The sequence below is a fragment of the Petromyzon marinus genome, chromosome 63 (assembly GCF_048934315.1).
Source record: "Petromyzon marinus isolate PM22_M1 ecotype Great Lakes invasive population chromosome 63, UKy_Petmar_22M1.pri1.0, whole genome shotgun sequence".
NCBI lineage: Eukaryota > Metazoa > Chordata > Hyperoartia > Petromyzontiformes > Petromyzontidae > Petromyzon > Petromyzon marinus.
This window is the reverse complement of record NC_133729.1, coordinates 9,037,477-9,052,411: the sequence shown is the minus strand read 5'-3', so window position 1 is coordinate 9,052,411 and position 14,935 is coordinate 9,037,477. Positions and strand designations below refer to the sequence as shown.

The 14,935-nt window shown below is 47.5% G+C and overlaps 1 protein-coding gene across 3 annotated transcripts in view; it reads right to left on the bottom strand.

The window, feature by feature from the left end:
* LOC116956004 (rifampicin phosphotransferase-like) overlaps positions 1-14,935 on the bottom strand; it is a 114,619-nt gene that overhangs the window by 83,630 nt on the left and 16,054 nt on the right. For all 3 annotated transcript variants that reach the window (XM_076053972.1, XM_076053974.1, XM_076053973.1), the window contains exons 7-9: positions 14,426-14,475; positions 11,785-11,837; positions 10,576-10,703 (exon numbers count right to left, since the gene is read on the bottom strand). In XM_076053972.1, the coding sequence (XP_075910087.1) occupies positions 10,576-10,703; positions 11,785-11,837; positions 14,426-14,475 (231 nt within the window). The remainder of the gene's footprint in view (positions 1-10,575; positions 10,704-11,784; positions 11,838-14,425; positions 14,476-14,935) is intronic.

Genomic DNA, 14,935 nt, shown 5'->3' with positions numbered 1-14,935 from the left:
ACTGGACTTCCGTGGTAAACTGGACTCCTAAGGTGAAATGAACTTCCATGGTAAACTGGACTTCCATAGTAAACTGGACTTCCATGGTAAACTGGACTCCCATGGTAAACTGGACTCCCATGGTAAATTGGACTCCCATGATGAACTGGACTCCTATGGTAAACTGGACTCCCATGGTAAACTGGACTCCCATGGTAAATTGGACTCCCATGATGAACTGGACTCTTATGGTGAAATGAACTTCCATGGTAAACTGGACTCCCATGGTAAACTGGACTCCCATGGTAAATTGGACTCCCATGATGAACTGAACTCCTATGGTGAAATGAACTTAAATGGTAAACTGGACTTCCATGGTAAACTGGACTCCTATGGTGAAATGAACTTCCATGGTAAACTGGACTCCCATGGTAAACTGGACTCCCATGGTAAATTGGACTCCCATGATGAACTGAACTCCTATGGTGAAATGAACTTCCATGGTAAACTGGACTTCCATGGTAAACTGGACTCCTATGGTGAAATGAACTTCCATGGTAAACTGGACTCCCTTGGTAAACTGGACTCCCATGGTAAATTGGACACCCATGATGAACTGGACTCCTATGGTGAAATGAATTTCCATTGTAAACTGGACTTCCATGGTAAACTGGACTCCTATGGTGAAATGAACTTCCATGGTAAACTGGACTTCCACGGTAAACTGGACTCCCATGGTAAACTGGACTCCCATGGTAAACTGGACTCACATGATGAACTGGACTCCTATGGTGAAATGAACTTCCATGGTAAACTGGACTTCCGTGGTAAACTGGACTCCTAAGGTGAAATGAACTTCCATGGTAAACTGGACTTCCATAGTAAACTGGACTTCCATGGTAAACTGGACTCCCATGGTAAACTGGACTCCCATGGTAAATTGGACTCCCATGATGAACTGGACTCCTATGGTAAACTGGACTCCCATGGTAAACTGGACTCCCATGGTAAACTGGACTCCCATGGTAAATTGGACTCCCATGATGAACTGGACTCTTATGGTGAAATGAACTTCCATGGTAAACTGGACTCCCATGGTAAACTGGACTCCCATGGTAAATTGGACTCCCATGATGAACTGAACTCCTATGGTGAAATGAACTTAAATGGTAAACTGGACTTCCATGGTAAACTGGACTCCTATGGTGAAATGAACTTCCATGGTAAACTGGACTCCCATGGTAAACTGGACTCCCATGGTAAATTGGACTCCCATGATGAACTGAACTCCTATGGTGAAATGAACTTCCATGGTAAACTGGACTTCCATGGTAAACTGGACTCCTATGGTGAAATGAACTTCCATGGTAAACTGGACTTCCATAGTAAACTGGACTTCCATGGTAAACTGGACTCCCATGGTAAACTGGACTCCCATGGTAAACTGAACTCCCATGGTAAATTGGACTCCCATGATGAACTGGACTCCCATGGTAAACTGGACTCCCATGGTAAACTGGACTCCGATGGTAAACTGGACTCCCATGGTAAACTGGACTCCCATGATGAACTGGACTCCTATGGTAAACTGGACTTCCATGGTAAACTGGACTTCCATGGTAAACTGGACTCCTATGGTGAAATTAACTTCCATGGTAAAATGGACTTCCAGAAAACTGGACTTCCATGGTAAACTGGACTCCCATGGTAAACTGGACTCCCATGGTAAATTTGACTCCTATGGTGAAATGAACTTCCATGGTAAACTGGACTTCCATGGTAAACTGGACTTCCATGGTAAACTGGACTCCTATGCTGAAATGAACTTCCATGGTAAACTGGACTCCCATGGTAAACTGGACTCCCATGGTAAACTGGACTCCTATGGTGAAATGAACTTCCATGGTAAACTGGACTTCCACGGTAAACTGGACTCCTATGGTGAAATGAACTTCCATGGTTAACTGGACTTCCATAGTAAACTGGACTTCCATGGTAAACTGGACTCCCATGGTAAACTGGACTCCCATGGTAAATTGGACTCCCATGATGAACTGGACTCCTATGGTAAACTGGACTCCCATGGTAAACTGGACTCCCATGGTAAACTGGACCCCCATGGTAAATTGGACTCCCATGATGAACTGAACTCTTATGGTGAAATGAACTTAAATGGTAAACTGGACTTCCATGGTAAACTGGACTCCTATGGTGAAATGAACTTCCATGGTAAACTGGACTTCCATAGTAAACTGGACTCCCATGGTAAACTGGACTCCCATGGTAAACTGGACTCCCATGATGAACTGGACTCCTATGGTAAACTGGACTCCCATGGTAAACTGGACTCCCATGGTAAACTGGACTCCCATGGTAAATTGGACTCCCATGATGAACTGAACTCCTATGGTGAAATGAACTTAAATCGTAAACTGGACTTCCATGGTAAACTGGACTCCTATGGTGAAATGAACTTCCATGGTAAACTGGACTCCCATGGTAAACTGGACTCCCATGGTAAATTGGACTCCCATGATGAACTGAACTCCTATGGTGAAATGAACTTCCATGGTAAACTGGACTTCCATGGTAAACTGGACTCCTATGGTGAAATGAACTTCCATGGTAAACTGGACTTCCATGGTAAACTGGACTCCCATGGTAAACTGGACTCCCATGGTAAACTGAACTCCCATGGTAAATTGGACTCCTATGGTAAACTGGACTCCCATGGTAAACTGGACTCCCATGGTAAATTTGACTCCTATGGTGAAATGAACTTCCATGGTAAACCGGACTTCCATGGTAAACTGGACTCCTATGGTGAAATTAACTTCCATGGTAAAATGGACTTCCATGGTAAACTGGACTTCCATGGTAAACTGGACTCCCATGGTAAATTGGACTCCCATGATGAACTGGACTCCTATGGTGAAATGAATTTCCATGGTAAACTGGACTTCCATGGTAAACTGGACTCCTATGGTGAAATGAACTTCCATGGTAAACTGGACTCCCATGGTAAACTGGACTCCCATGGTAAACTGGACTCCCATGATGAACTGGACTCCCATGGTAAACTGGACTCCCATGGAAAACTAGACTCCCATGATGAACTGGACTCCTATGGTAAACTGGACTTCCATGGTAAACTGGACTCCCATGGTACACTGGACTCCCATGGTAAATTGGACTCCCATGATGAACTGGACTCCTATGGTAAACTGGACTCCCATGGTAAACTGGACTCCCATGGTAAACTGGACTCCCATGATGAACTGGACTCCTATGGTAATATGAACTTCCATGGTAAACTGGACTTCCATGGTAAACTGGACTTCCATGGTAAACTGGACTCCTATGGTGAAATCAACTTCCATGGTAAAATGGACTTCCATAGTAAACTGGACTTCCATGGTAAACTGGACTCCCATGGTAAACTGGACTCTCATGGTAAATTTGACTCCTATGGTGAAATGAACTTCCATGGTAAACTGGACTCCCATGGTAAACTGGACTCCCATGGTAAATTGGACACCCATGATGAACTGGACTCCTATGGTGAAATGAATTTCCATTGTAAACTGGACTTCCATGGTAAACTGGACTCCTATGGTGAAATGAACTTCCATGGTAAACTGGACTTCCACGGTAAACTGGACTCCCATGGTAAACTGGACTCCCATGGTAAACTGGACTCACATGATGAACTGGACTCCTATGGTGAAATGAACTTCCATGGTAAACTGGACTTCCGTGGTAAACTGGACTCCTAAGGTGAAATGAACTTCCATGGTAAACTGGACTTCCATAGTAAACTGGACTTCCATGGTAAACTGGACTCCCATGGTAAACTGGACTCCCATGATGAACTGGACTCCTATGGTAAACTGGACTCCCATGGTAAACTGGACTCCCATGGTAAACTGGACTCCCATGGTAAATTGGACTCCCATGATGAACTGGACTCTTATGGTGAAATGAACTTCCATGGTAAACTGGACTCCCATGGTAAACTGGACTCCCATGGTAAATTGGACTCCCATGATGAACTGAACTCCTATGGTGAAATGAACTTAAATGGTAAACTGGACTTCCATGGTAAACTGGACTCCTATGGTGAAATGAACTTCCATGGTAAACTGGACTCCCATGGTAAACTGGACTCCCATGGTAAATTGGACTCCCATGATGAACTGAACTCCTATGGTGAAATGAACTTCCATGGTAAACTGGACTTCCATGGTAAACTGGACTCCTATGGTGAAATGAACTTCCATGGTAAACTGGACTTCCATAGTAAACTGGACTTCCATGGTAAACTGGACTCCCATGGTAAACTGGACTCCCATGGTAAACTGAACTCCCATGATGAACTGGACTCCTATGGTAAACTGGACTCCCATGGTAAACTGGACTCCCATGATGAACTGGACTCCTATGGTAAACTGGACTTCCATGGTAAACTGGACTTCCATGGTAAACTGGACTCCTATGGTGAAATTAACTTCCATGGTAAAATGGACTTCCATAGAAAACTGGACTTCCATGGTAAACTGGACTCCCATGGTAAACTGGACTCCCATGGTAAATTTGACTCCTATGGTGAAATGAACTTCCATGGTAAACTGGACTTCCATGGTAAACTGGACTTCCATGGTAAACTGGACTCCTATGCTGAAATGAACTTCCATGGTAAACTGGACTTCCATAGTAAACAGGACTCCCATGGTAAACTGGACTCCCATGGTAAACTGGACTCCTATGGTGAAATGAACTTCCATGGTAAACTGGACTTCCACGGTAAACTGGACTCCTATGGTGAAATGAACTTCCATGGTTAACTGGACTTCCATAGTAAACTGGACTTCCATGGTAAACTGGACTCCCATGGTAAACTGGACTCCCATGGTAAATTGGACTCCCATGATGAACTGGACTCCTATGGTAAACTGGACTCCCATGGTAAACTGGACTCCCATGGTAAACTGGACCCCCATGGTAAATTGGACTCCCATGATGAACTGAACTCCTATGGTGAAATGAACTTAAATGGTAAACTGGACTTCCATGGTAAACTGGACTCCTATGGTGAAATGAACTTCCATGGTAAACTGGACTTCCATGGTAAACTGGACTCCCATGGTAAACTGGACTCCCATGGTAAATTGGACTCCCATGATGAACTGGACTCCTATGGTAAACTGGACTCCCATGGTAAACTGGACTCCCATGGTAAACTGGACTCCCATGGTAAATTGGACTCCCATGATGAACTGAACTCCTATGGTGAAATGAACTTAAATCGTAAACTGGACTTCCATGGTAAACTGGACTCCTATGGTGAAATGAACTTCCATGGTAAACTGGACTCCCATGGTAAACTGGACTCCCATGGTAAATTGGACTCCCATGATGAACTGAACTCCTATGGTGAAATGAACTTCCATGGTAAACTGGACTTCCATGGTAAACTGGACTCCTATGGTGAAATGAACTTCCATGGTAAACTGGACTTCCATGGTAAACTGGACTCCCATGGTAAACTGAACTCCCATGGTAAATTGGACTCCTATGGTAAACTGGACTCCCATGGTAAACTGGACTCCCATGGTAAATTTGACTCCTATGGTGAAATGAACTTCCATGGTAAACCGGACTTCCATGGTAAACTGGACTCCTATGGTGAAATTAACTTCCATGGTAAAATGGACTTCCATGGTAAACTGGACTTCCATGGTAAACTGGACTCCCATGGTAAATTGGACTCCCATGATGAACTGGACTCCTATGGTGAAATGAATTTCCATGGTAAACTGGACTTCCATGGTAAACTGGACTCCTATGGTGAAATGAACTTCCATGGTAAACTGGACTCCCATGGTAAACTGTACTCCCATGGTAAACTGGACTCCCATGATGAACTGGACTCCCATGGTAAACTGGACTCCCATGGAAAACTAGACTCCCATGATGAACTGGACTCTTATGGTAAACTGGACTTCCATGGTAAACTGGACTCCCATGGTAAACTGGACTCCCATGGTAAACTGAACTCCCATGGTAAATTGGACTCCCATGATGAACTGGACTCCTATGGTAAACTGGACTCCCATGGTAAACTGGACTCCCATGGTAAACTGGACTCCCATGATGAACTGGACTCCTATGGTAATATGAACTTCCATGGTAAACTGGACTTCCATGGTAAACTGGACTTCTATGGTGAAATCAACTTCCATGGTAAAATGGACTTCCATAGTAAACTGGACTTCCATGGTAAACTGGACTCCCATGGTAAACTGGACTCTCATGGTAAATTTGACTCCTATGGTGAAATGAACTTCCATGGTAAACTGGACTCCCATGGTAAACTGGACTCCCATGGTAAATTGGACACCCATGATGAACTGGACTCCTATGGTGAAATGAATTTCCATTGTAAACTGGACTTCCATGGTAAACTGGACTCCTATGGTGAAATGAACTTCCATGGTAAACTGGACTTCCACGGTAAACTGGACTCCCATGGTAAACTGGACTCCCATGGTAAACTGGACTCACATGATGAACTGGACTCCTATGGTGAAATGAACTTCCATGGTAAACTGGACTTCCGTGGTAAACTGGACTCCTAAGGTGAAATGAACTTCCATGGTAAACTGGACTTCCATAGTAAACTGGACTTCCATGGTAAACTGGACTCCCATGGTAAACTGGACTCCCATGGTAAATTGGACTCCCATGATGAACTGGACTCCTATGGTAAACTGGACTCCCATGGTAAACTGGACTCCCATGGTAAACTGGACTCCCATGGTAAATTGGACTCCCATGATGAACTGGACTCTTATGGTGAAATGAACTTCCATGGTAAACTGGACTCACATGGTAAATTGGACTCCCATGATGAACTGAACTCCTATGGTGAAATGAACTTAAATGGTAAACTGGACTTCCATGGTAAACTGGACTCCTATGGTGAAATGAACTTCCATGGTAAACTGGACTCCCATGGTAAACTGGACTCCCATGGTAAATTGGACTCCCATGATGAACTGAACTCCTATGGTGAAATGAACTTCCATGGTGAACTGGACTTCCATGGTAAACTGGACTCCTATGGTGAAATGAACTTCCATGGTAAACTGGACTTCCATAGTAAACTGGACTTCCATGGTAAACTGGACTCCCATGGTAAACTGAACTCCCATGGTAAATTGGACTCCCATGATGAACTGGACTCCCATGGTAAACTGGACTCCCATGGTAAACTGGACTCCGATGGTAAACTGGACTCCCATGGTAAACTGAACTCCCATGGTAAATTGGACTCCCATGATGAACTGGACTCCTATGGTAAACTGGACTCCCATGGTAAACTGGACTCCCATGATAAACTGGACTCCTATGGTAATATGAACTTCCATGGTAAACTGGACTTCCATGGTAAACTGGACTTCCATGGTAAACTGGACTCCTATGGTGAAATTAACTTCCATGGTAAAATGGACTTCCATAGAAAACTGGACTTCCATGGTAAACTGGACTCCCATGGTAAACTGGACTCCCATGGTAAATTTGACTCCTATGGTGAAATGAACTTCCATGGTAAACTGGACTTCCATGGCAAACTGGACTTCCATGGTAAACTGGACTCCTATGCTGAAATGAACTTCCATGGTAAACTGGACTTCCATAGTAAACTGGACTCCCATGGTAAACTGGACTCCCATGGTAAACTGGACTCCCATGGTAAACTGGACTCCTATGGTGAAATGAACTTCCATGGTAAACTGGACTTCCACGGTAAACTGGACTCCCATGGTAAATTGGACTCCCATGATGAACTGGACTCCTATGGTAAACTGGACTCCCATGGTAAACTGGACTCCCATGGTAAACTGGACCCCCATGGTAAATTGGACTCCTATGATGAACTGAACTCCTATGGTGAAATGAACTTAAATGGTAAACTGGACTTCCATGGTAAACTGGACTCCTATGGTGAAATGAACTTCCATGGTAAACTGGACTTCCATAGTAAACTGGACTCCCATGGTAAACTGGACTCCCATGGTAAACTGGACTCCCATGGTAAATTGGACTCCCATGATGAACTGGACTCCTATGGTAAACTGGACTCCCATGGTAAACTGGACTCACATGGTAAACTGGACTCCCATGGTAAATTGGACTGCCATGATGAACTGAACTCCTATGGTGAAATGAACTTAAATCGTAAACTGGACTTCCATGGTAAACTGGACTCCTATGGTGAAATGAACTTCCATGGTAAACTGGACTCCCATGGTAAACTGGACTCCCATGGTAAATTGGACTCCCATGATGAACTGAACTCCTATGGTGAAATGAACTTCCATGGTAAACTGGACTTCCATGGTAAACTGGACTCCTATGGTGAAATGAACTTCCATGGTAAACTGGACTTCCATAGTAAACTGGATATCCATGGTAAACTGGACTCCCATGGTAAACTGGACTCCCATGGTAAACTGAACTCCCATGGTAAATTGGACTCCCATGATGAACTGGACTCCTATGGTAAACTGGACTCCCATGGTAAACTGGACTCCCATAGTAAATTTGACTCCTATGGTGAAATGAACTTCCATGGTAAACTGGACTTCCATGGTAAACTGGACTCCTATGGTGAAATGAACTTCCATGGTAAACTGGACTCCCATGGTAAACTGGACTCCCATGGTAAATTGGACTCCCATGATGAACTGAACTCCTATGGTGAAATGAACTTAAATGGTAAACTGGACTTCCATGGTAAACTGGACTCCTATGGTGAAATGAACTTCCATGGTAAACTGGACTCCCATGGTAAACTGGACTCCCATGGTAAATTGGACTCCCATGATGAACTGAACTCCTATGGTGAAATGAACTTCCATGGTAAACTGGACTTCCATGGTAAACTGGACTCCTATGGTGAAATGAACTTCCATGGTAAACTGGACTTCCATAGTAAACTGGACTCCCATGGTAAACTGGACTCCCATGGTAAACTGAACTCCCATGGTAAATTGGACTCCCATGATGAACTGGACTCCCATGGTAAACTGGACTCCCATGGTAAACTGAACTCCCATGGTAAATTGGACTCCCATGATGAACTGGACTCCTATGGTAAACTGGACTCCCATGCTAAACTGGACTCCCATGATGAACTGGACTCCTATGGTAATATGAACTTCCATGATGAACTGGACTTCCATGGTAAACTGGACTTCCATGGTAAACTGGACTCCTATGGTGAAATTAACTTCCATGGTAAACTGGACTTCCATAGTAAACTGGACTCCCATGGTAAACTGGACTCCCATGGTAAACTGAACTCCCATGGTAAATTGGACTCCCATGATGAACTGGACTCCCATGGTAAACTGGACTCCCATGGTAAACTGGACTCCGATGGTAAACTGGACTCCCATGGTAAACTGAACTCCCATGGTAAATTGGACTCCCATGATGAACTGGACTCCTATGGTAAACTGGACTCCCATGGTAAACTGGACTCCCATGATGAACTGGACTCCTATGGTAATATGAACTTCCATGGTAAACTGGACTTCCATGGTAAACTGGACTTCCATGGTAAACTGGACTCCTATGGTGAAATTAACTTCCATGGTAAACTGAACTTCCATAGTAAACTGGACTCCCATGGTAAATTGGACTCCCCATGATGAACTGGACAAGTACCTGCACGTACTGTGAGCCGGTAGGTGTGTCTGGACAAGTACCTGCACGTACCGTGAGCCGGTAGGTGTGTCTGGACAAGTACCTGCACGTACTGTGAGCCGGTAGGTGTGTCTGGACAAGTACCTGCACGTACCGTGAGCCGGTAGGTGTGTCTGGACAAGTACCTGCACGTACTGTGAGCCGGTAGGTGTGTTTGGACAAGTACCTGCACGTACCGTGAGCCGGTAGGTGTGTCTGGACAAGTACCTGCACGTACTGTGAGCCGGTAGGTGTGTTTGGACAAGTACCTGCACGTACTGTGAGCCGGTAGGTGTGTCTGGACAAGTACCTGCACGTACCGTGAGCCGGTAGGTGTGTCTGGACAAGTACCTGCACGTACTGTGAGCCGGTAGGTGTGTTTGGACAAGTACCTGCACGTAGCGTGAGCCGGTAGGTGTGTCTGGACAAGTACCTGCACGTACCGTGAGCCGGTAGGTGTGTCTGGACAAGTACCTGCACGTAGCGTGAGCCGGTAGGTGTGTCTGGACAAGTACCTGCACGTACCGTGAGCCGGTAGGTGTGTCTGGACAAGTACCTGCATGTACTGTGAGCCGGTAGGTGTGTCTGGACAAGTACCTGCACATACTGTGAGCCGGTAGGTGTGTTTGGACAAGTACCTGCACGTAGCGTGAGCCGGTAGGTGTGTCTGGACAAGTACCTGCACGTACCGTGAGCCGGTAGGTGTGTCTGGACAAGTACCTGCACGTAGCGTGAGCCGGTAGGTGTGTCTGGACAAGTACCTGCACGTACCGTGAGCCGGTAGGTGTGTCTGGACAAGTACCTGCACGTACTGTGAGCCGGTAGGTGTGTCTGGACAAGTACCTGCACGTAGCGTGAGACGGTAGGTGTGTCTGAGCTCGCCGTCCTTCTCCACGTCGGCCAGGCAGATGTCGCTCCACTGCAGGCTGTGCTTGATGCCGTTTGGCCGAATCACGTAGCCCAGGGTGAGGCTGCAGCGGGGGATGGGGGCGCGTTGAGTTGAGCGGTGGCGCAGAGGTTCGCGCGATTCGCCACCATTTCACCGGCGACCCGAGTTTGATTCCTGCTCATGGCCACCAACACGAGTGACGGTTGTCTGAACCGGTCCTGGGCTTCCCCGAGGTTGACTCAGCCTTACATAAGCACCTGGTGCAATGTGTAAACATCGCCACTGGGGAGACAAAGACGGCCGACGCGTGGTGCTGGCCACCCTCCCCCTCGTGTGCCGTGCCGGCCTTCATAGGTGCTACTCGCTAACAGCGCTTGACCCAAAAAGTCTGCTACAGGCTACACGCGGGGGTCTTTGTCCTCGTGGGCTTATTGCTGTACGGTGGTGGGGGTGGTGGTGACGGAGAGTCACGTGTGTGTCTGATCGGTGTATCTCGCACGCGACGGCTGCAACATGTTCAGCTGCTAGCTGCCACTGTCAAGGCCTGCCGTGCCGTGCTGCTGCTGCTGCTGCTCCTCTGTTGAAGGGGCGCAGACTACACAACCGGCCATGACCACGCTGCCGTGGAGTGCCTTTACATTCATGGACGAGATCGGCCGATTGTGTTTCCGCTGCAACTGGTGCTGATGGTGCTGCTCATGGTGGCACTGGTGGTGGTGTTGCAGGCGGTGCTGGTGGTGGTAGTGATGGTGCTGTTGGTGCCGGTGGTGCTGGTGGTGGTACTGATGGTGGTGGTGGTGGTGCTGGTGGTGGTACTGATGGTGATGTTGGTGCTGGTGGTGCTGGTGGTGGTACTGATGGTGGTGGTGGTGCTGGTGGTGGTGCTGGTGATGGTGGTGCTGATGGTGGTGCTGGTGGTGGTGGTGCTGGGGATGGTAGTGGTGCTGGTGGTGGTGCTGATGGTGGTGTTGGTGCTGGTACTGATGGTGGTGGTGCTGGTGGTGGTGCTGGTGATGGTGCTGGTGGTGCTGATGGTGGTGCTGGTGGTGCTGGTGGTGCTGGTGCTGGGGATGGTAGTGGTGCTGGTGGTGGTGCTGATGGTGGTGGTGCTGGTTGTGTTGCTGGTGGTGGTGGTGGTGCCGGTAGTAGGGTCACTCACTCACCGAGACATGACGTCAGGGATGCACAGAGCCGTCACATGAATGCACGTTCCGTCCTAACGTGCACAGAGTGACAGAGTGACACAGAGTGACACAGACACAACAGTGCACAGAGTGACACAGAGTGACACAGTGACACAGAGTGACACAGAGTGACACAGACACAACAGTGCACAGAGTGACACAGAGTGACACAGTGACACACAGTGACACAGAGTGACACAGAGTGACACAGAGTGACACAGTGACACAGAGTGACACAGAGTGACACAGACACAACGGTGCACAGTGACACAGAGTGACACAGAGTGACACAGTGACACAGAGTGACACAGTGACACAGAGTGACACAGTGACACAGAGTGACACAGACACAACGGTGCACAGAGTGACACAGAATGACACAGACACAACGGTGTACAGAGTGACACAGAGTGACACAGACACAACGGTGCACAGAGTGACACAGAGTGACACAGAGTGACAGACACAACGGTGAACAGAGTGACACAGAGTGACACAGAGTGACACAGACACAACGGTGAACAGAGTGACACAGAGTGACACAGTGACACAAAGTGACACAGAGTGACACAGAGTGACACAGAGTGACACAGACACAATGGTGCACAGAGTGACACAGAGTGACACAGAGTGACACAGACACAACGGTGCACAGAGTGACACAGAGTGACACAGAGTGACGCAGGCACAACGGTGGAGAGAGTGACACAAAGTGACACAGTGACACAGAGTGACACAGTGACACAGAGTGACACAGTGACACAGTGTGACACAGAGTGACACAGACACAACTATGCACAGAGTGACACAGACAGAACGGTGCACAGAGTGACACAGTGACACAGAGTGACACAGAGTGACACAGACACAACGGTGCACAGTGACACAGAGTGACACAGAGTGACACAGTGACACAGAGTGACACAGAGTGACACAGTGACACAGAGTGACACAGAGTGACACACAGTGACACAGAGTGACACAGTGACACAGTGACACAGACACAATGGTGCACAGAGTGACACAGAGTGATACAGAGTGACACAGTGACACAGAGTGACACAGACACAACGGTGCACAGAGTGACACAGAGTGACACAGAGTGACACAGTGACACAGAGTGACACAGAGTGACACAGTGACACAGAGTGACACAGAGTGACACACAGTGACACAGAGTGACACAGTGACACAGTGACACAGACACAATGGTGCACAGAGTGACACAGAGTGACACAGTGACACAGTGACACAGAGTGACACAGTGACACAGAGTGACACAGAGTGACACAGTGACACAGACACAACGGTGCACAGAGTGACACAGTGTGACACAGAGTGACACAGTGACACAGAGTGACACAGAGTGACACAGTGACACAGAGTGACACAGAGTGACACACAGTGACACAGAGTGACACAGTGACACAGTGACACAGACACAATGGTGCACAGAGTGACACAGAGTGATACAGAGTGACACAGTGACACAGAGTGACACAGACACAACGGTGCACAGAGTGACACAGAGTGACACAGAGTGACACACAGTGACACAGAGTGACACAGTGACACAGAGTGACACAGAGTGACACAGAGTGACACAGACACAACGGTGCACAGAGTGACACAGAGTGACACAGAGTGACACAGTGACACACAGTGACACACAGTGACACAGAGTGACACAGTGACACACAGTGACACACAGTGACACAGTGACACAGTGACAGACACAGAGTGACACAGAGTGACACAGACACAACGGTGCACAGAGTGACACAGAGTGACACAGAGTGACATAGTGACACACAGTGACACAGAGTGACACAGAGTGACACAGTGACACAGTGACACAGAGTGACACAGAGTGACACAGACACAACGGTGCACAGAGTGACACAGAGTGACACAGAGTGACACAGTGACACACAGTGACACAGAGTGACACAGAGTGACACAGTGACACAGAGTGACACAGAGTGACACAGAGTGACACAGTGACACAGAGTGACACAGAGTGACACAGACACAACGGTGCACACGACAAAGGTCACCGAATAGCTTGGAACACGCTATTGGGGCAAGTGCTGTTAGCGAGCACCTATTAAGGCGAGCACGACACACGAGGGGGTGGGTGGCCAGTACCACGCCCGGCCGCCTTTGTCTCCCCAGTGACGATGTTCACTACACACCGCACCAGGTACTCTTTTAAGGCCGAGTGCGAAATAAGTTCAACGTACATACACACCGCTCGTACACACACACACGGACAGCATATCACACAGAGCCGCTCTCTATACTTCATAGAAACCTGGCCAGGAGCCAACGTTCAAGGATGCTCAGCGATGAACCCAGTAAGTGATGGGGTGATACAGGGTAAGGACAACAACAAGACAATGATTACCCGTGTAGCCTTAACAGATGGTATCAGAATACATATATTTACTCATGCTGGAGTCATCCGATGAGCTATGAAGCTCTTTTTCACCGATGTCCAGTAAGACTGTTGAGGCAAGCCCTGTTAACAAGCATCTATGAAGGCCGGCACGGCACAAGAGCGGATGGGGTGGCCAGCGCCACACGCACTCACGCAGCGGACACACGGACACACACATACCTCGAAATGTGCCAGGAACGAGATGTAGTGGTCGATGGAGTCTCTCGGTCCTGTGGTCAACACAACATTCAGATAAACACTCACCATCACTCACCATCTCACACACACACGCACGTGTGAGTTCATGTGTACGCACACAATGTGCGTACCACACACACAACATGCGCTTCTGCGGCCGTCTGGAACGCTCTTCCTTCTGTTATTTGGAAGCCACTGGAGCTATGCACTTTTAAATAATCTAGATTGACTAAACTCATTTGTTTAGAACTGTTTACTGTGTTTAGTTTGTTGTTCTTCCCCCGCACCTCTGATTAGCACAGTTACATACATACAACATACATACAACGTACATACACATACAACATACATGCATCCAGAAGACGTTTTTGGATTAGATTGCATAAATATAAATGTGTCGTTAAACCCGCAACCACCCGACACAGCCAATGAGTAAGGTTTGTCACGTAAACAAGACATGCCAATTCATTACTGCTTTAGCGCACCGGTGTG